General features: G+C 23.5%; 4 protein-coding genes across 4 annotated transcripts; 2 read left to right on the top strand and 2 right to left on the bottom strand.

The window, feature by feature from the left end:
* Window positions 1-1,851: 1,851 nt before the first annotated feature.
* Window positions 1,852-2,758, bottom strand: PCHAS_0703200 (dynein light chain, putative; the record flags this gene model as incomplete). Its single annotated transcript, XM_016797591.1, has 4 exons — window positions 1,852-1,896; window positions 2,212-2,275; window positions 2,433-2,502; window positions 2,629-2,758. 4 exons carry the CDS (start codon window positions 2,756-2,758, stop codon window positions 1,852-1,854), a joined length of 309 nt encoding a protein of 102 aa, XP_016653528.1.
* Window positions 2,759-5,223: 2,465 nt separating this feature from the next.
* Window positions 5,224-13,443, top strand: PCHAS_0703100 (tubulin--tyrosine ligase, putative; the record flags this gene model as incomplete). The annotated part of the gene is made up of 1 exon (XM_016797590.1): window positions 5,224-13,443. One exon carries the CDS (start codon window positions 5,224-5,226, stop codon window positions 13,441-13,443), a length of 8,220 nt encoding a protein of 2,739 aa, XP_016653527.1.
* Window positions 13,444-15,460: 2,017 nt separating this feature from the next.
* On the top strand, window positions 15,461-18,541 carry PCHAS_0703000 (conserved Plasmodium protein, unknown function; the record flags this gene model as incomplete). Its single annotated transcript, XM_016797589.1, has 1 exon — window positions 15,461-18,541. One exon carries the CDS (start codon window positions 15,461-15,463, stop codon window positions 18,539-18,541), a length of 3,081 nt encoding a protein of 1,026 aa, XP_016653526.1.
* Window positions 18,542-19,183: 642 nt separating this feature from the next.
* Window positions 19,184-19,665, bottom strand: PCHAS_0702900 (conserved Plasmodium protein, unknown function; the record flags this gene model as incomplete). Its single annotated transcript, XM_016797588.1, has 2 exons — window positions 19,184-19,331; window positions 19,580-19,665. 2 exons carry the CDS (start codon window positions 19,663-19,665, stop codon window positions 19,184-19,186), a joined length of 234 nt encoding a protein of 77 aa, XP_016653525.1.
* Between the last annotated feature and the right edge of the window lie 499 nt (window positions 19,666-20,164).

Here is a 20,164-nt window from a genome sequence, read left to right as displayed (position 1 = left end):
GTTGCTTCTCTTATGTTTATAACCTTTGGTTTTATGCATGTATCTATATTTCTTTCTTTTTTTTTCCCTTTCTATATATATGCATTTGATTTTTTGTGTGCCGCTGTTTTTATTATTTGCTCCTTTTTTATAAAAATAAATGTTATCACTTAATAAAGCCACATGCAAAGAGACCTGCATGTACATTTTTTATGATACCTTTTTCGTCTTTTACGCATTCCTTCTTATTAACCTGTTTTCGAAGCTTTATGCTGTGCACATCATAATATATACAGATGTATAGAAAGAAATAACATTTTATAAAATATATTTTACATGGGTTCATAATTAATTTAATTATTGTTGAACGATTTTTGCATGGGTTTTTATTGTTGGTATTATCCTTTTAATATGATTTCATGTGTTCATAGTTTCATTTATAAGGTATATGCATTCACTAAAGGGAAAAAGGATTCTATGCATGTATGCATAATCGATAATATATTTATGTAATAAAATGAATAAAGTGGCGGAAATATTTATATCATTCCCATAAAATTCAGGAATTAAATATAATTTAAATGAATAAAAAGTTCAATAAAAGAAATATAATGTGAATTTTTCATTAATTTTCTCTGAATTTATATAATTATCATTTTCTCTCTATATATAAAGAACTGTTCTTACAACATAAAAAAATATAAAATATGATCAGGAAGCTATTACATTTTTAACCTATAATTATAATATTGCACATTCTTTGTTTTTTGAGATTATATATTATAATTTTTTTTTAATTCTCCTTCATATGGTGTATACTTTTATTTAAAAAAAAAACAACGTTGTGTCCCCTTTTGCATGCATGAAACAGTGTAAATATAATTATGCATACAAATAGGATTTTTTAAATTTTCATGCGAATTAATAAAAAAATAAAAAATATTGAATTTCAAAGAAAGAAAACTATTATATATAATATGTTAATTTCTATTAAGCATGCGATTATTTTGTATGTAGACAAAAATATTATTTGATAGGAATATAATAAGGTGTATATTTTATTTTTTTTTTTTCCTCATTTTTTTGATATTTTTCAAATTTACATAAGCCCATAAATATATATCTTTTAAAATTGGTGTGTTAAAATGGAAAATGTGTCATTGTTAATATATTAATTAAATTACACCATTTATATAAGTAGATTTATTCAAACGAAGTATATTCCTTGTGATATTTAAAAAAAAATAAAAATAGTGAATAAGATTATTTTTTTATCATGCAAATCATGTAGTTGAAATTTTTATTGTTTATTTTTTATATAATTTAATAATAAAAATTATGAAGAAGGAACCATTTACATGAATAAGCCCTACCTTCATTTTATCATAATATCGCTTATGCTAAAGGGACTATACAATTTTTTTAATGAGCTTATAATCAAATTTGTGTGTACATATAAAGCATTACACTTTTATGTGTTAAAACATTATATATGGCTTATAATTAATAGCATATTGGATATACACCATTATAAAGGTTGATATGGGTGCATGAAGGTATGTATATATGCATTTGAATGAGTAAAATAAAAAAATATAAAATCAATTAAAAAATTTTTAAATATTAAAGTTCAATATTCAAAGGTGTAGAATAAAAATATTATATATGCAACATATTTTTTGAGGCTTATTAATTTCATGTGCTACATTTACAAAAATTTAAATACGTATGCTCAAAAAATGGCCAACAATTTTGATGAATTCATATTTTAAAAACAAACAGAATATGGTATTATACGGAATTTACCAAATTTTTGTCCTTCAACAAATGTATACATGAGAATAGGGGGGTTTATTGTTCTCTCATATTACTTTATACGTGAATTAGATAAACAACTATAAAACAATAATGTGTTTCCTGGAAAGCATTAGAATAAAAAACATATATAAATGTATTCCTCAATGAAATTTTATTAATTTTTAAAAAATAAAATTTTCTTGTAACGTGAAAATAAACTTATGTATAGTTTCATTATGTTACACTTTGGCATATATCCACACAAAATTTGCCATTCTGTTAAGAACATACATATTTTGTATAAGATATAATATACGATTTTTACTGGATAAAACATGCTTATATGAATGCATAAATTGGGTAAGCATATATGCTATTATTTTTATGAAATGAACTTATGAGGGGCACTATTTTTCATTTTATTTAAATTATTACATTCTCAATGAATTTTTTAAAAAAAAAATCAGACTGATTGTTATAGAAAAGCCTTGTACTAACACTAAAAGGATAAGACATAAGAAAGTATAATTGATCTCTTAATGTAATATCTTAATATTTTTATATTGCTTGTAAATGGTTACATTTTTCATGTTTAAATTATATAATAAATAAAAATTGAGTATATTGGATAAATAAATATATATTATAATACACACTTAATGCCTTGTCCTTTATTTTCGTTAAGAAGTATCTCAATGACAACTTTGTATCTATTTGATGTTATAGCTGAATTATTAATGTAATAAAGTAATAAGCAACATGTGATTTTATTTGAAAGGCTTTTATGGGATAAAAATGTGTGTCTATTATGCTTTTGCTATTATATTTTTAATGTTTTACATATATTTTTACCTTTTATATTGTTTTTAATAAGATTCGAAACGGTATTAGTAATCTCTTCTTTGTTTCTTGATTTTAGTAAGTTTTCTTTCAATTCGTTATTAAATAGTGTCATTAAAGAATTAATAATTTGTGACTTCATTCTAGAGTAGTTCGAATATATTAATTAGTCTTAAAAGAATTCAGCACTTATTTGGGTTTATTTTGAATATATATGCCTTAGGATTTTATATAATACTGAATGAGATAAAATTGAGGCATAGAACTTTCGTATTTTTATTCATATATTTTATACTTATATCTATGTTTTGTTTGCGTCTTTCTTTGTATTATCTTTTTGAGATTCAATAGAAAGCATAATATGCATAAGCTAAATATATTCCTCTATTGTTACAAAATTTTTATAGAATTTTTATGCATTAAATAATATATTTATTTTAATCCCTAATATTCTACTCAAATTGGAAAAAATATATTCTGATAATACAAAAATAAGCAATCAAATAAAACACATATTACAATATTGTTGTGTACTATATAAAGGCAGTTCTCAAAAGCGGATTAAATTTCATTATTAAAATGAAGAATTTACGTGTCTTAAAAAAATTATATTACATTAAAAGCATTATATTTTGATATATGTATAAGGAAAAAACAATATATATGAATATTTTGTAAGCATATATTCCTTTCTATGTTTATATGTTTTTTTAATTTAAAGAAATATGCAATAAAATAAAAAAATAATGGAAATGTGTATGATGTGCAAATGATATGTCTTTCTCTCTTTCTATATATTCATGTGAATATAAAGAAAATCGTAAACATCAAAATTAATAAAAATAAAATATATTAGCACCTTCACATACATAAAAAAGGGTATATTTTTGAAAAGTAAAAATTAATTGATATATATAGCGCCTTATTTTTTAAAAAATTATGATGAGTATTAAATAAACTTTCATTATGGCATGGAAGGATGCACATATTAATAAAAAGCGGTTTATATGCAATTTTTGCTAATATTAATATGATCATACAAATATTGATGAGTACTTTTTGTTTTGTAAATAGTACATGATGGAAAAGGTCTACAAAAATATTATGCAGGATTTATTAATCTATATAATTTTATGAAAATACGGAATAAAATAATAATGCAGTGCCCAAAAGTTTTAAGCACGAATAATAACTCCTTTTTTCTTAAGGGCTCGCATAATGTATTGCATATATTATCATATATAGATTGGTCTATATTTAGGGAATATATTTTTTATGGGATATTTGCACTAAAATGCAGGCTTATCCTTTCATTTATTTAATGATGGGCTCATAAGGTATATAATTTTTTAAGGTATTCCTTGTATTTATCGTGAGTCTAATTTACTTTCACAACCATGTTTCTATTTTTTTCTTTATTATAGGTTAAAATTTGTTTATATACAATTTTGTTCTTAAATCGTATGCTTGCCCTATTTTTTGTTGGCCCTACTCTTTTGTGATAAATGTAAATATAATTTTATATATATGATAAAAATTGTTTATTATATGTAGATATAAATATATTTATTAAATTTTTGGATGTATATTATTAAAATGAATGAAATGATTATATTTGTTTGTGTTTTCTCATACTTTAATAAAAAAAAATGTTGTATGTACACGTCTACATGTCACTTTCTTACAATTTTTATCTCCTTGTGATTTCTACGTATTATAAGTATTTTGTACGCATATGGCATGCAATTAAAATTTGGCATAAAAATAAAATATAAAGGTCTATAAATAATCAGTAGTTATGAGGTTTTAACTATATTTCATTTTCTCCTTGTATTTTATAATTTTTTTGTATTGTTATATGTAGGTTTGTTCCATTATTATGAGATAATATGTAACTTAAAAGACGCGTCTTTTTTGTTTATATTAAAAATATGTGTTTACTTATGTCAAAAAATATGGATGGAAATTTTAATTTAAAATAATATTTAAAAAAATTATTATTATACCTCAAAAATATATATATGCATATATATAAATTAAAGTAAAAAGTAGTATCGTATTTGTTTGTTTCATAATGAGGCTTATACGCATTTAATAGTATTTCGTGGTTTAATTGTGTATAATTCTATTTTTTATGACCTTACTACTTGATTTATATAATGCATATTCCATGCGTGTTTGTAATATCTAATTTTTTGAGGTTTATTTTGTATACCTAATAAAAATTGAGATTAAAATTTCGGTACTTTTAATTTAAAAAGGCACTTATTTGCATATTATAAATATTGTTTGTCAAATATTATATTTTTTTGTAACCAGAATATGAATTCAAATAGCTCAAATAAATAAGGATACTAGTGCCTATTAAAAGAGATACAATTTTTTCTTAAGCTTTATTGTCTGTATGTATTTTTTTTGTTTTTTTATGGATATAGTGAAATGAGTAAAGATCCAGAAAACATTAAAATATAAACAAGTATTCTACAAATATATGAACATACATACACATTATTTCTATTTGTTGTTATTATATTTGAGACATTTTGTTTGTTTTAATTAAAATATGTTATATATACATGTGTGTATATGTGATAATTTTTAAGAAATATGAATAAGTTTAGTAAACTGTTTATGAATAAAAATAACAATGATGTAAATGATTCGCAAAAAAATGGAGAACTGTCAAAAGTGATTATGTCCACAATGTTAAAGAACAGTTCTAATGATGAAGCTAAGAGTAGCGAATTAAAGAATATAACAAAAAATAATATTGAAATGAGCAAAACAGTGATACAAAATATAAATGGAAAAGGAAACATATTATTATTAAACGAGCTAAATAAACCTACTCATATTACTAATAATAGTTTTATGAAACACGAGAAAAAAGCTAGCTCAGTTCATGGGCTAATGAAAGCCAATTATGATAGCAGATATGTAAAGAGCATTAATAGTGTATATAATAACACTTATTGCATGACTAATTCATACCATTTGAATAATCCTTATACGTTTCAAAATGGAAAATATGGGGGGAGTACGCATTCAGCAAATGAGTGTAATTCATATAATTGTCCTATAGAAAAAGAGCATTTTCGAAATGTAATCAAGAATACGGAAAAAAATATCACAAACAAGCAGAAATATATTGGAAGCAATTATATATTAGGAAATAATACAAATTTAACTAGGAAATTACCACAAAATGGAAGATTGTATCGTGAAAATAATAGAAACAATTATGGAAATGAATATCATACTGATGGAAATAATATGTCTATTAGAAAAAAAAATGATGATTATAAAATTGGGAACAATAATTTTGAAAATAATGCAATAGGTTTATTACCTCATGCTTATGTTGTAAATAAAAACGAAGAAGTATATAATAATATTACGAAGAGTGGAAAATCAGGCCGATCATTAAGCCAAATTAATCATAATGAAATAAAAAATGGAGACCAAAACATGAATGTAAATAGTTTATACTACATCGATCAATCAAACAACAATTTAGCTGATATTGTAAAAAAGGAAAGTAGTGAAAAAAATATATACTATGATAAAAATTCCAGTACTAAAAATTCATTCGAAAGAAAACAATGCAGTAACATAATTCCACCTAGTGCATCCCAGGTACAAATTGTGAAAACGAGAGAAAATATTTTGGACCCCAATTCTGATAAGTCTAGTTTAAAAGAAAATTCCAATTTTCTTATTAGAACGATTTCACATAGAAATAATAGAAATATGAAAGTTATGGAAACGGAAAAAAGTAATAAAGATTGCTTAGTAACAACTATTAATGATCAAAATTTAAAAAACTGTTTAGACAAAGAAATTGGAGAAGATATACATGTAGTTAGGAATGGATTAAAAAGCTATGACATAGAAAATAGAAGAAACATAAGAAATAATATCAATGAAAAAAATGGTTGCGGTATTATATCAAATAATGGGAATGAAAGTCATGCATTGAATGTTAGTAATATAAAATGCACTAATATATATGGTGATAAAAATCAATTACCTAGGAGTAATTTGTTAATGAATAATGTGGGGAATAGAATATTAAATGAGAATGATAATAGGAATTTTAATAAAATAAATAAGGGGAATTTTTTCAACAATCCAAGTGATAAAAGTAGTAAATTTAAAGGTGGACTTACCAATAAGATGTTGTATATTGAGCCAATAAAAGATGAAATAATTTATGTTAATAATTTAACAAATATTAATGTGCCACATTTGAATAATTTGTATGAAGTTGAAGAAATCGAAAAGGGCAAAATAAAGTGTAACAACAGTAGTGCTATGGAAATATTAAACGATAAAAAAAATATCGACAAAAAAAATGGTAGTATAGAACTAAGTAAGCATTCTCAAAACTTGGATATGCAACATTGTTATACTTACTCTACTTTTGTCGATAAAATAAATGGAAGCTATAATTACAATAATAACTATAAAACTGGAAAAATAAACCAGGAAGTAAATAATAGTAATGTTTACGACAAGAGGGAAAATTTAAATAACAACTTTTACAAAGAAAATTGCAACGATGGTTTGAAAAATGGAAATACGAATGGATATGAAAATAAAAGTGTGAGTAAGGATGCTGTTAAGAAAATTAATTACAACGGAGATAATGATGCGAATAAGCCAAATAATGAATTTATTAAAGTAAAAGATTATTTGAATATTCATCATATTCCAGCTAATAACGAGCAAGGTATAAAGAATAATTATAAGCCTAATTTCCATCGCATTGAAGATAATGCACACCTTAAAGGTTATTATTATGATAGCAATAAAGGGGTGTATTTAATGAAATCAACTATGAATTTCGTAAAACCACAAGATACTTGTAGTTTTATAAGCACATCTCATGTATGTAATAAAATAGATGAAAATTATAATAACATTAACTATAATATTGGAAATGTAAATCATAGCACAATAAATTTATCAGATAAATTCAAAAGCTACCAAAAAAAATGCGCTAATAAACCTAATACTGATATTATTGGAATAAAATACTCTCATTTAAATAGAACAAATTTAAATGACCCTTATATAAATTATAATGCAAAAAATTTAAGCATATCAGAATCCCAACCATATAATAAATGGAATTCTATAAATTATGATAGTAATAAAGATATAAGACATATTGCATGTGCTAATAATATTCATTATTCGAATGGAAACTATAATGAATTAGCAAAAAATAATAATGAAGAAAATATTTATAAAATAGCAGATGATAATCTTAGATCAAAGGAAAAGACGCATGAATTGTTACACCTAACTCGTGATAAAAATTTTATGTACAGCGGAGATATTAACAAAGTTAAAAACGAAGCGAAGGAAAATCGAAGTATTAAAATAACTGGGGGGAATGAATATGAAATAAATAATACAGTAATTGGAAAAGATAAAATTATCGAAACTGGTTTAATCCCAAATAATGTCTTTCTAGAAAATAACATAAATATTTGCCACAATAGTAATACCGATATTGGTAAAATTATAAAAAATAACAAATTATCATGTAATGAAGCTAATAATGTAAACAAATTATATAATGCAGGATTAAATAATTGCCAAAATGAAAGATATTCTATAGGTATAAAAGAGGGAAAGAAATTTACTATTAGTCAAATAAAGAAAAATAGTAAAGAAGCACTAGCCGATTCCTATAAATATCATTTAAATAACATGGCAGCAATCGAAAAATCGAAAATAAATAAAAAAGGGGAGCTTAAAATTAATAAATGGCCCTCAAATGAAAAGGGGTGTGATATGTATTTAAAGGAAGCAAGTAAAAATAGTTTAAGAAATGTAAATACGGAAATAGAGAATCATAAAGACACGGAAGGTGAAAGAGAAGAGAACGAAATTGAAAATGATGGAAATGAATTGGAAATCGAAAAAGGTAAAAATATGATAATTTTAAACAAAAAGTTCAATTATCCATTTAATGATGAATTATACACATCCAGCATTGACAATAATAAAGCAGAACATGAAAGCGATATTATTAATGTAAAGTGTATTTCCTATTCTGAAGAAATAATACATAAAAAAGATGGAAATAATTTAATTAAGGATATGCAAAATAAAAGCAACGAAAGCCATATATCTTTGGAGAAAAATGCAGAAATAAAAAAAAAAGAAGCAGTTTTTAATAAGCAAACAAATAATAATATAAGCGGATATAGTTCTTCATTAGATTCTAAAGAGAATTATCCAAAGAATAGCAATACAGAGAATTTTTATAAAAATGGAAAAATCGAAAAAGGAAACGCTGTTTTAGAATATAATAAAAAGTTTAATGGAAACTATATGGATATTATTAAAAATGATAGTTGCAGCCGTGATAGTAATGATAGTAGTAGCAATAGTGGCAGTGAGCTTGACAAAAATGATAAAGATAGCGACGAAAATAATAGCGAAAGTAACCAATCAGATGAAAATGACATATACAACTGTAGTAGTGGTGATAGCAACAAATATGGAAATATATTTTTACCCGCAAATGATGCAGATATCGAAAGTAAACATTCCGAAGTATCAGAAAAGTTATGTTCTAAAAAGGATATAAAAACAAATTTGCTAAAAAAAAAAAATAATTTTCCTTGGAATAAAGATAATATAGTTAAGTTAAATAGTAAGAGCAAACTATTGAAAATGAAAAATATAACAATAAATACAAAATTAGCTAGATATGAAAGAGTATTAATACACACATGCATTAATAAATTAAATTGGAAAAAGTGTATTGATAATACAAATAAAGGAATATTGTATTGGATAGGATATAATATAAATGATTTTGATCATTATAATTATATGAAAAAGAAAAAAATAATAAATAGAATACCGTCTTTATATATGTATACTAAAAAGAAGGCGCTTACATTTTTGTTGTCTCATTTATCACTTATTTTTCCAAGTTTATATGATTTTTATCCTAATACATTTGTCTTACCTGAAAATAAAGAAATTATAAAATATATTTTGAATGGGAATAATAAAGATTATTATATTATGAAGCCAGATTGTGGAAGTATGGGGATAGGGGTTAAAATAATCAATAAATATAGTGATATTAATATCAATATATTAAATGGATACAATTGTTATATAATACAAAGGTACATAGATAATCCATTATTGATGTATAAAAAGAAATTTGATTTTCGTATATATATTTTATTATTGCCAGGAAAAAATTATCCCAAAATATATATATCTAGAGTTGGTTTCGCAAGGCTATGTACAGAAGAATATAAAAAAAAGAAACAATATATTTGTAATACATTTGTGCACTTGACAAATTATAGTATAAATAAAGACAATGATAAATATGTAAGAAAAAAGAATATACATGATAAAAACAACAATAAACAACTGTTAAGTGACGTATTTATATACTTAAAAAATAATGGTTATGATATAGATGATATATGGAAACAAATAAAAAAAATAACATGTTTAACTTCGTTAGCAATATATTCATATATTAAGGAAAAAATTAAAAATAATTTTAATAATAATTTTTATTTCTATCAATTAATTGGATTGGATATACTTTTAGACGCTAATGGAAAGGCGTGGTTGTTGGAAGTTAATTCGAATCCTTCTTTAAGGATAGATTATATAGACCCAGGGTATGCAAATTTTGAAATACAATTAGAAAGTATGTTTGATAGGTATGTAAAGGAACCTGTAATAAGTGAGATGTTTTTAATAATATACAAAAAAATTTACCAAAAATATTTAAGAAAAAGAAGTAAAAAAGGGATTACAAATGGTGTAAATACTATTTCAACTATAACTACCACTAATAGTAATAATAATAAAGTAGAGAAAAAAGGAAGACAGAACATTACATTCAACAATAATTGTAGCAACAATAAAAAACGTGGGGTAAAAGTAAATCCACAAAATAACCTGCCTAATAATAGTATATTTAGTTTCCATGATAAAATAATAAAAGGGCTAACTGAAAACAAAAAAAAGTATGATAATAAGATAATAAATAATCATTCTCATAAAGAAAAATTTAAATTTCTTTTAGCTCGTAGTAACAAAAAAAAAAATAATAATAATTCTGGAAATTTAAAAAGTGAAATAAACACAACCAAGCATTTTCCTATTCTTGGGAAAAGTTGCATAAAAAGTGAGTACTCGATTGTATCAAATAGTAATAGAGATAATTTGGAAGCGGAAAATGCAGATAATCAATTAGAAAATAAAAATTTAACCAATATTGATATTAATAATTTTATTAAAAAAAACAATGGAGCAAAAAAAAAAAAAAAGTTATTTTTAAAAAAGGAAAACATGAGCAATGTTGACACCTGTGTAGATGAAAATGACATTGGTAGTTTTAGCTTGTCAAGCAATGTTAAAAATGATGTGAGTAAAAATGAAAATTTGATGAAAGAGGATAAGACAGAAATGGAAAATAGGGAAGTAGGTAAAAAAGAATATGAAGATAGTAAAATAATAAAGACTAATGAATTGAACAAAAATGAAAAAACGAAAAAAGAATGGAATAAGAATAAGAATGATGATGAATGTGTCATTAATGATGAGAATTGTGATAGAGAAAATATTTTAAGAAAAAGTATTGGTTGTATAAAAAATAAAAATAATAGTTATGGTGGAGCAGAAGAATACAATAAAGATAATTATACTATCAATTTTTCGGATGATAATAAAGAGCAGCATACTAAAATAATAAATTCAGGTGGCGTTAAAATGAGTCAACATAATTTCAAGGGAAATAGTAATAACAATATACCCATATCTCAAGAAATAAAAAGAGATGACAATAGTTGCGATAATTCGTTTCATAATTATAGTAATAGTTGTTTTTGTATTAATGAAATTCATGGATGTAGAAATAATTCCGACGAAGTTGAAAATAATGAGATCGTAGAAAATAGTGTACATGGAGATATGACAGGCAACTTATCAGATGACATGGTAAACAATTCGGGTGCTAGTTATACCAGCGTTGATCATGGGAAAGTGACTAGAAAGGATGGATTAATTGAGTCGAACATTTTAAATAATGAAACATATGTACAAATTGATAATCAAGAAGATATACAGTTAGATAAATTTTTAAATAATGATATTGAAATGTGTAAGTCTATTTATAGAAATATTAGTGATAGCATATATAAAAAGAAGATAGAGAATTTTATTATGATAAGAAGTAGTCTATATAAATATATGAATTGTTTAAATGTTCTTGGAATAAGGTATATTAATAATAATGAAATACGTAATATTGATGAGTTGTATAATAAGAATACACCATTAGATTTTAAAAAAACATATACAAAAGTTCGCAAAGATATTTTACATCCTTTGAAAAATAATATATTAGAAAAAAATATATACATAAATTTAAAAAAAGAAACAAGTAGTTATTATAAAGAAATGAAAATATATAATGATTGTTACATGCTATTCGATTTTATTTTAAAAAAATATGACAATAATGCAAAAAAATGTAATAAAAGAGTTGAATACTACATTGATAAAAATACATTTCTATGCATGTGTGCAGATATGAAAATAAATAAAATAATTGAAAACATCGAAATACCTGCAAGTACTTTCAATAGTTTATTCGAAGGAAATAAAAGTTCTCACGAAAATGAAATGTACCAAATTGTTAGTAAAATTTTTAAAGGTAAGAATGCAGATGTAGATAAATCGAAAAAAGAAAAAGAGCAAGATGGGGATTTTAATATTCAGAAAAATTGTTCAAATAATTCCTGTCTTTCTAATGCAAACAATGATGGAAATGATAATTCATTAAATCATTATTATAAACAAAATTGCAAAAAGGAAGAAACAAAAATAAGCAAATTTTCTTTATTACGTTCTAAGAGAGAGAGTTTGACAAAAAATAATAAATCAACAAAAAATAATGAAAAAATTGGGTGTAAGAAAAATACCACAAATAAGAAAATCAGAAACGGAAAAAGAAGTAGCAACCGTAATAGTTTCATTAGTGATAATAATAATCATAGTAGTATTGTCAGCAATAATAATAATGATAATAATTATTATTCATCTATATTTTGCCCATTTTCCTTAGTCTCAACTTCAACAAATTTGATAAATTTCAATATGATTGGGCATAACAGTATGAAGTATAAGAGCAAAAAAAAAAAAAAAATGAATATCTATGATTTGGAATACTTATATACGAGACAAGTATTTTTTAGCAAATATATTAACAAAAATCAAGGTTTAACACTTATTGATTTTTTTTTATTAATGCAACAAATAGCTCTTTTAATATTCCCATATATTAGTCAAGATTATGCTTGTAATGGTATACAGTCTTATAACTGCATACTTTTTGATGAATTAAACAATGGAGAAAATAATATAAGTGGAAATGAAACTAATGTTAAAGGCGTAAATAATATCAAAAAAGATGGCAAGAGTATTAAAAAGAAAGGAGAGAATGACCAAGATAATAGCAATTATTTGAAAAAAGGAAATAAAAGCCATATTACAAATTTACCAAAAACTAGTACTAAAGATGGGCAGGAAAAAAGCCAAATAATAAATGAGCACTTAAAAGAAGAAAACGATAGAACAAATTACAATTCAACACATATGGAGGACAAAAAAAAACATAATTATACATGGCATAAAAATGTTTGTAGTAATATCTATAATTTGTATGGATATGTTCAAATTAATATCAACCCTGCTATAAAAAATATGTGTATGGAAACATTTTTAAATTTTGTTTTTAACAAATATTCAATATCATATCCTTAAAATTTATAAAAGCCTACTATATTTATGTGTGTAATATTTACAAAATATTTTTTTCATTCTTAGCATTTAAAATTGATGCTATATTTTATAATGCTATTTGTATTTATTTGTTTGTAATGTTGTTTTTGTTTACTTGTCAATTGTATGTTTAGTTCTTTTTCCAGCTTATAAACAGTGTCAGCTTCACAGAAGCCTGTGCAATATTTTTATAATGAATCTTTATATGAGATTCTGTATTTTGTTCGTTCTATGGTATATTTTATTATAATTCAAATTTTTATTCTAATTTGTTTGTATTTATTCTTTTTATTAACTTGTTTTTGTGCAGTATGCATTTATATAATGTGGCATTATCATTTTTAGTTTCATTATTAACTTTTTTTCCCCTTTTTTGGTATTTCGAAATTTTTATGCTTAGTTACTTATATTTTTTATAATTTTTTTTGTGGGATGTTTTAAAATAGCGAATTTTTGTCTATTTTAAAATGTATATAAACTAGGATGCAGAAAGAATAATACATAATAAACTTCTGCTGTCTTTACATAACTCATAATAGATGAAAATTTCAATCTAATTTTTTTATTCCTTTATGTAATTCCTGGCAAATTAAATAATTGTAACAATAAAATTCATAGTAGCAAAAATTATGCGTTTTAATATGCAAACTAAAGATTTCCTTTGGGGCTTTTTATTTCTTTAAACGAACAAAGTTCAATTATACCACTAACAAATTTTAGAAATATGTTATAACAAAAAAGTATTAAAAATATTTACAAGAATTACATTAATAAATTAAAATGTAAAAGATAATAACAAAGTAAAAAAATTATATAATAATATGTATATGGCTTTTCGAAGTATGCTTAAAATTATACCTTGTAAAAAAAAAATATATATATACACACATAGTTAAATACATATAAAGGTTTAAACTGGATATTTTAAGGCACGAAATAAAAAAATAAGATAGAGTATGATAGAAAACAGGAAACATTCGATTTTATGGTTACATTTTATAAAAAAATATTTGCTTGTAATAATAAAATTTATTATTAATGTATAATATGTATAATGGAAGGATTTTATTAATTGATTCTTATTTTTTATATTACTCTTATGTTTTTGATTATTTTTTTGTGTTTTAATAAAAATGCAATTTACACAAAATATTAGTCCAATTATGTAAAATGACACATAAATGAAAACTATGAAAGAAATTTCCATTGCTTGTTTCGAAATTTTAAGGACGACACGTATTGTTACATAAAATACAGATACTCACATTTTTATTAGTGTTCAAAGCATAAATATTTTTGAACAAATATGCATTATATATATACGTGCGCATATAATCCATGTAATACTACATGAACGATATATTTAACTGTGCTTAAACGCAACCTCTATTTTTTATGTAGTCAAAAAAGGCTTTTACTCAAAAATAATGAATGAGTTTACACAATATGCAACCATAAAAACGAGAAAAATATGGATGCAAGTTTTATATACGGTTATATATTATAATTTTTTGTGTGTGATTAAACCAAATAAATATATATATTACACCAAATGTGTATTATAATAATTTCATAAGAACATATTATGATAATCGATACAAAAATAAAACTTAAAATAAATAAATATATTCATGATTGTATATTCTAAAAAATTTTAATGATATTTTATGTTACAAAGTATGCATAGAGATATTTACAACTGTAACTATATGTAACTGATCGATGAATATAGCCGAAATATCATTTTATTTAAATTGACAGTGGAAAAAAAGAAGTAGCACTTATAAATATATTACAGATCGCATCGATAATAAAAATAAATGTATTGTGTAATGTTGATATGAGAAATAAATTGGGAGAGTTGGATATTATATGAATTAGATCATAGAAAAAAGATTTTGTGAAAAAAAAAGTGAATAAAACTGCATTACACAAAATAGTAGATATAATTGAAACAAATTATAAAGGAATTAATAGTATATATAATAATACTAAAGAAATGGAATGCGCAGACATAAATAATAAAAATGTAAACGAATGTTTGAAGGATAATACAATAAAAACGGATGGAGAATATATAAATAGCACTTCAGATTTAAATGATAAAGGGAATGGAACAAAATTAAATAAAGAAAATTCTTCTAAGGATAGCGATATGTGTGAAAGGGAAACTAATGATGGAATATATAGCGAACAAGAAGATTATGATATGAAAGAAACAACTACTGAAGAAAATGAATATAAAAGACAAAATAGAAAAAGAAATTTGGATTTCGAAAATACTAAAGATAATAAATGTGATAATGAATCATATGAAAAATATCCTGAAACAAAATTGAAGACGAAAAAAACATGCTCTAATTCGATGAATAGTAACAATTCGAGAAAACCCCTTGATGAGGAAAATGAAAAAGGTATATGTGACACATATGGTGGTGACAATTTTTATGAGAAAGATGAAGAGAATAATGATAACAAAGGAAAGGACATAAAAGAAAAAACCACTACGAATACGAAGAAAAAATACGTAAGACTTTTAAAAAATTTGGAAAATGATATATCATACAAAATAATAGATGGTGAAAACAAAAAAAGAACTAATAGATGGGGAGACGAATTAACTTTACAACAAAAAATTAATTTATTTATTAAAAATAAAATAGCTACAAAAACAGAATATAAATATGGGAGAAAACCAAATACGTTATCTATATGTAATCAGTTTAATTTACATAATCATTTAACTATGTTAAACGACTTTAATAGATTACATTATTACAGAGCTGCAATGAGATGGACTGGATATAATAGACCAAATGATCCTAATGGAAATATTATTGAGAATGAAAAAAAAAATAATGATTTAGTTTCATGTAATTCCCATAGTTTAAATAAAAAAGACATAATAACCCCCATGAATAATACAAATAATTTAAATATCAAAGGGGAAGAATATTTGCATAAATATGAAAATAATGATAGTGAAACAAAGAACCCTTATATTTTTTTCGAAAATAATAAAGATTGTTATGTTTATAATAAAAATATTATTGAAGTTGGTACGGGGCCTTTATCTTTATTATCTATTAATGCCATTTTAAATGGAGCTAAGCATGTAGATGCTTTAGAAGTGAATAAAGATGCCTCTGAAATTGCCAAAAAGTTAATAGAAGGTTATAATTTAGAAGATTATATAAGAGTTATAAATTGTTATTCTAAGGCTTATGCATATAGAGAAGAATCTCATAATAAAAGAGTAAAAAAAAAAAACTTTTTTCAAAGCCTCTTTAAAAATAATTTGGATGAACATAGCTGTAAAAATTTTAATTATGATTTAATAATAAGTGAAGTTATAGGAGATTTTGCTTCTCAAGAAGGAGTTGCGGATATATATTTGGATTTACATAAAAAAATATTTTCCTACAGAAAGTATCAAGAGTATTTGATCGAATGGGAAAAGCGAAATGGTAATAACAATAATAATGATGAGCATAACGATAATGGCAAAAAGGAAAATAACATAGATGATGCATATAGTGACAATAATAGTGTGTCTATAAATAATGGATTCTGCAAAATTGAAAAAAGAGATAATGTAGAAGAGGAAGGAAATTCTACTTCTATAAAAATGGATTTGATAAAAGACGAAAAAAAAATAAGCTATAAAGATTTTGCAGATGATGATAATTTATATAAATCCGAAGAATTTTATAATATGAATATCAAAAGTATTCCATATAGTGTTACAACGTATTATTGTCCTGTAAAATTTCCTTATTATGATAATATAGTATATAAGAGTATAGAACACCCAGAAAGAACAATTATTAGTCCCCAAAATAAATTGTTACAATCAATTCTGTTAGAGTGGTTTAATTTAACCTTGAATGATAAAGATAATGATGATAGTTTTGGAAAATTAGAATATATACATTTAGAAGAAAATTTAATTAGCCAAATGATACAAAGAAGAAGTAAAATATTTGAGGTAGATAAAAATGAATCATTCTGTGGATTTTTAATTACAATAGATGTGGAAATTAGAAAAGGGGAACATTTTGGCACCAAATATGGTACGTGTGATAGTTGGTATACAAATATAGTTTTATTAAATGATGAAATACATCTTAAAAAAAAAGATTTAATAATTAGTAAAACATATACCAATTTATTAAACTACAATGAACATTTTATTGGCAAAAAAACAATTCTAGTTTCAAGACCATCTTATACCTTTTATGGATATATTTTACGTTTAATTGAAAATGCAGATTCTGACAATTCATTTTTAGATTCATCAGATTGTAATAATTCGAATTATGATAAAAAATCAAAAAATAAAAACAATAATAAAACTAGTGTGAATAATAATATATATTTGGATGATGAAACGATTTTATTACTGGATAATATTGATTTTCACAAAAACAAATTTTCATTAAATGTGGAAAATAAAATTGATAAAACAAAAAATGGTGTAGTAAAAGAGAATAGTAATTCATTTGGTGATGAACACAATAAGTTTTCCGATAAAAATAAAGGAATATCGCTCAAAAATGAAGAAATACAAAATCGAGCAAATTGTTCTAATGGCAATAATCGGGATAAAGGTTTTTGCAACATATTAGATAACTCTTGCACCGAAAGAGACAAATTAAACAAGCCTAATGAATCTTGTACAAGTGTACAAGATGAAAATGAAACAGATCAAAATAATAAGAACAAAGATGGGGGAAATGCAATGAGAAAAACCTCAAAAAGCTATATAAAAAGAAAAAAAAAGAAAGATGCAAAAAAAGATGAAAATAAACATAAAAAAGATTTCGAAAAAAGCCGAGAAGAATATGAAAAAGATATATCTGATATTACTAACAATTATGACTTAAATGTTAATTTTTATTCTAAAAATTTAAAAGATAAAGTTATAGTATATAAAAATGCGAAATATAAACTCTTGACTTTTTACAAACCGGTAATTATTGATTATGATGAGCAAGCAACTGTGATTTATACAAAAGATGATATATATAATGGGAAAGAAAACGATGTAGATAAGTTTGTGAATAATATATATGAATAAAGCTTGCATTTAACGAAAGTTATGTTATTTTATTATTTTTGAAAAAAAATAAAATCCACCGCTTTATTTATATATGCTTGGACGTATAATGATTTGTTATTCGATTTATGCATTATATTGCTATTGTGTATCTTTTTTATATTTTGATAAAAAGACATATCGCAGCACTATTAAAAATAAGATTACCAAATTCATTTTATTTTAAATGTTATATAATATTTTTAGCATGTCACCATACATATTTCTTAACCTATATTTAATATTTGCATTCATTTTGAATATTATATACATTATTATATATTTTTTTGATATCAATAGTAATATATTGTTTTTTATGCGAACATTTTTTTGACTTTAAATGTCCATAATGTTATACAGACTTTTGAATATATACATTTTGTCACAAAAAAAAAAAATAAAGGAAGAAAGAAAAAACGCGGGACGAAAAAATATATAATCTGCACATTAATTCCATAAATATAAAATGAAACTTCCAAAGCATAGTGATATATATGCTTTATTAAAACTATAAAATATGCATTTAATCTATTTTAAATACATTATATGTGTCCGTTTTATGGCTTTCTTTCCTCGTAACTGATTAATTATGTTTTTGTCTTTGCATATATATAGCTGGATCTCTTATCTTTTTAATGATAAAAGAACAGTAAACATAATAAAAACCATATATGTTACAGTATGGTTGTGAAAGTTAATACAGGATTCAGCTTGGGGTGTTGCAGGGTCGGTACCTCCCATTGAAGTTCTCCACATTTTGGGGGCATCACATCTATGAAATAAAATATATGCACACATATATATATGTATATTTACTTTGGTGAAATAAAATGAAATTGCTCCACTGTAAACAACATTTAGTATATAATTAAAAAACGAGCTAGAAAGTAATACACACTTATATGCACTCATAACACTAAGTATGGTAAATTATTCTATGCGCAGGTTTATTTATATAGTATAAATGTAAATAGTTAATGTATTTTCCTTATATTTCTTAGTTGTTAATGGGAAACATACCTTGCTATGTGAAAGTTTGGTAACAAATTTTTTTTAAATGCATTGAAGCATTTGGAGAAAAATTGGCTTCTTTGTTCCCTTTCCATTACGCGATTCGATTTAAAAATAAAAAAAATAAAAGTGTAATACTTTATTTACTATTATTTTAATTACTTTTAATGTTACGACGAATATAATTTTTCTATTTACATATTTTATATTTTAAAGGGTAATTCATCCTAAAAAATATTCATTCAAATTATAATTTTACATATACACAGTTTGCATATTTTTACCAAATTATATTAATAATCACACTGGAGAAATATGTACTATGCATAGCTAGTGAATGTCAATAAATTTTAATTAAGCTTTATTATAAAGAAAATATGTATTAAAAAAAAAACGGAAATTTTTATGTGATATATATGAATTTTATTTTATATATATTTTTTTAATTAACCTTTAAGATTTTTGTATATTTTACATAAATGCATATAACTGCCTATAATTTTTGTACGTACCCCGAAGTTATAAATTTTCAACGAATTTAATTATTAAATAAAACAGGTTGAAATTAATAAGAAATAAAATTTTTCGTAATTC

Source organism: Plasmodium chabaudi (assembly GCF_900002335.3).
Source record: "Plasmodium chabaudi chabaudi strain AS genome assembly, chromosome: 7".
Classification (NCBI taxonomy): domain Eukaryota; phylum Apicomplexa; class Aconoidasida; order Haemosporida; family Plasmodiidae; genus Plasmodium; species Plasmodium chabaudi.
This window is presented reverse-complemented; position numbering and strand designations above follow the sequence as displayed.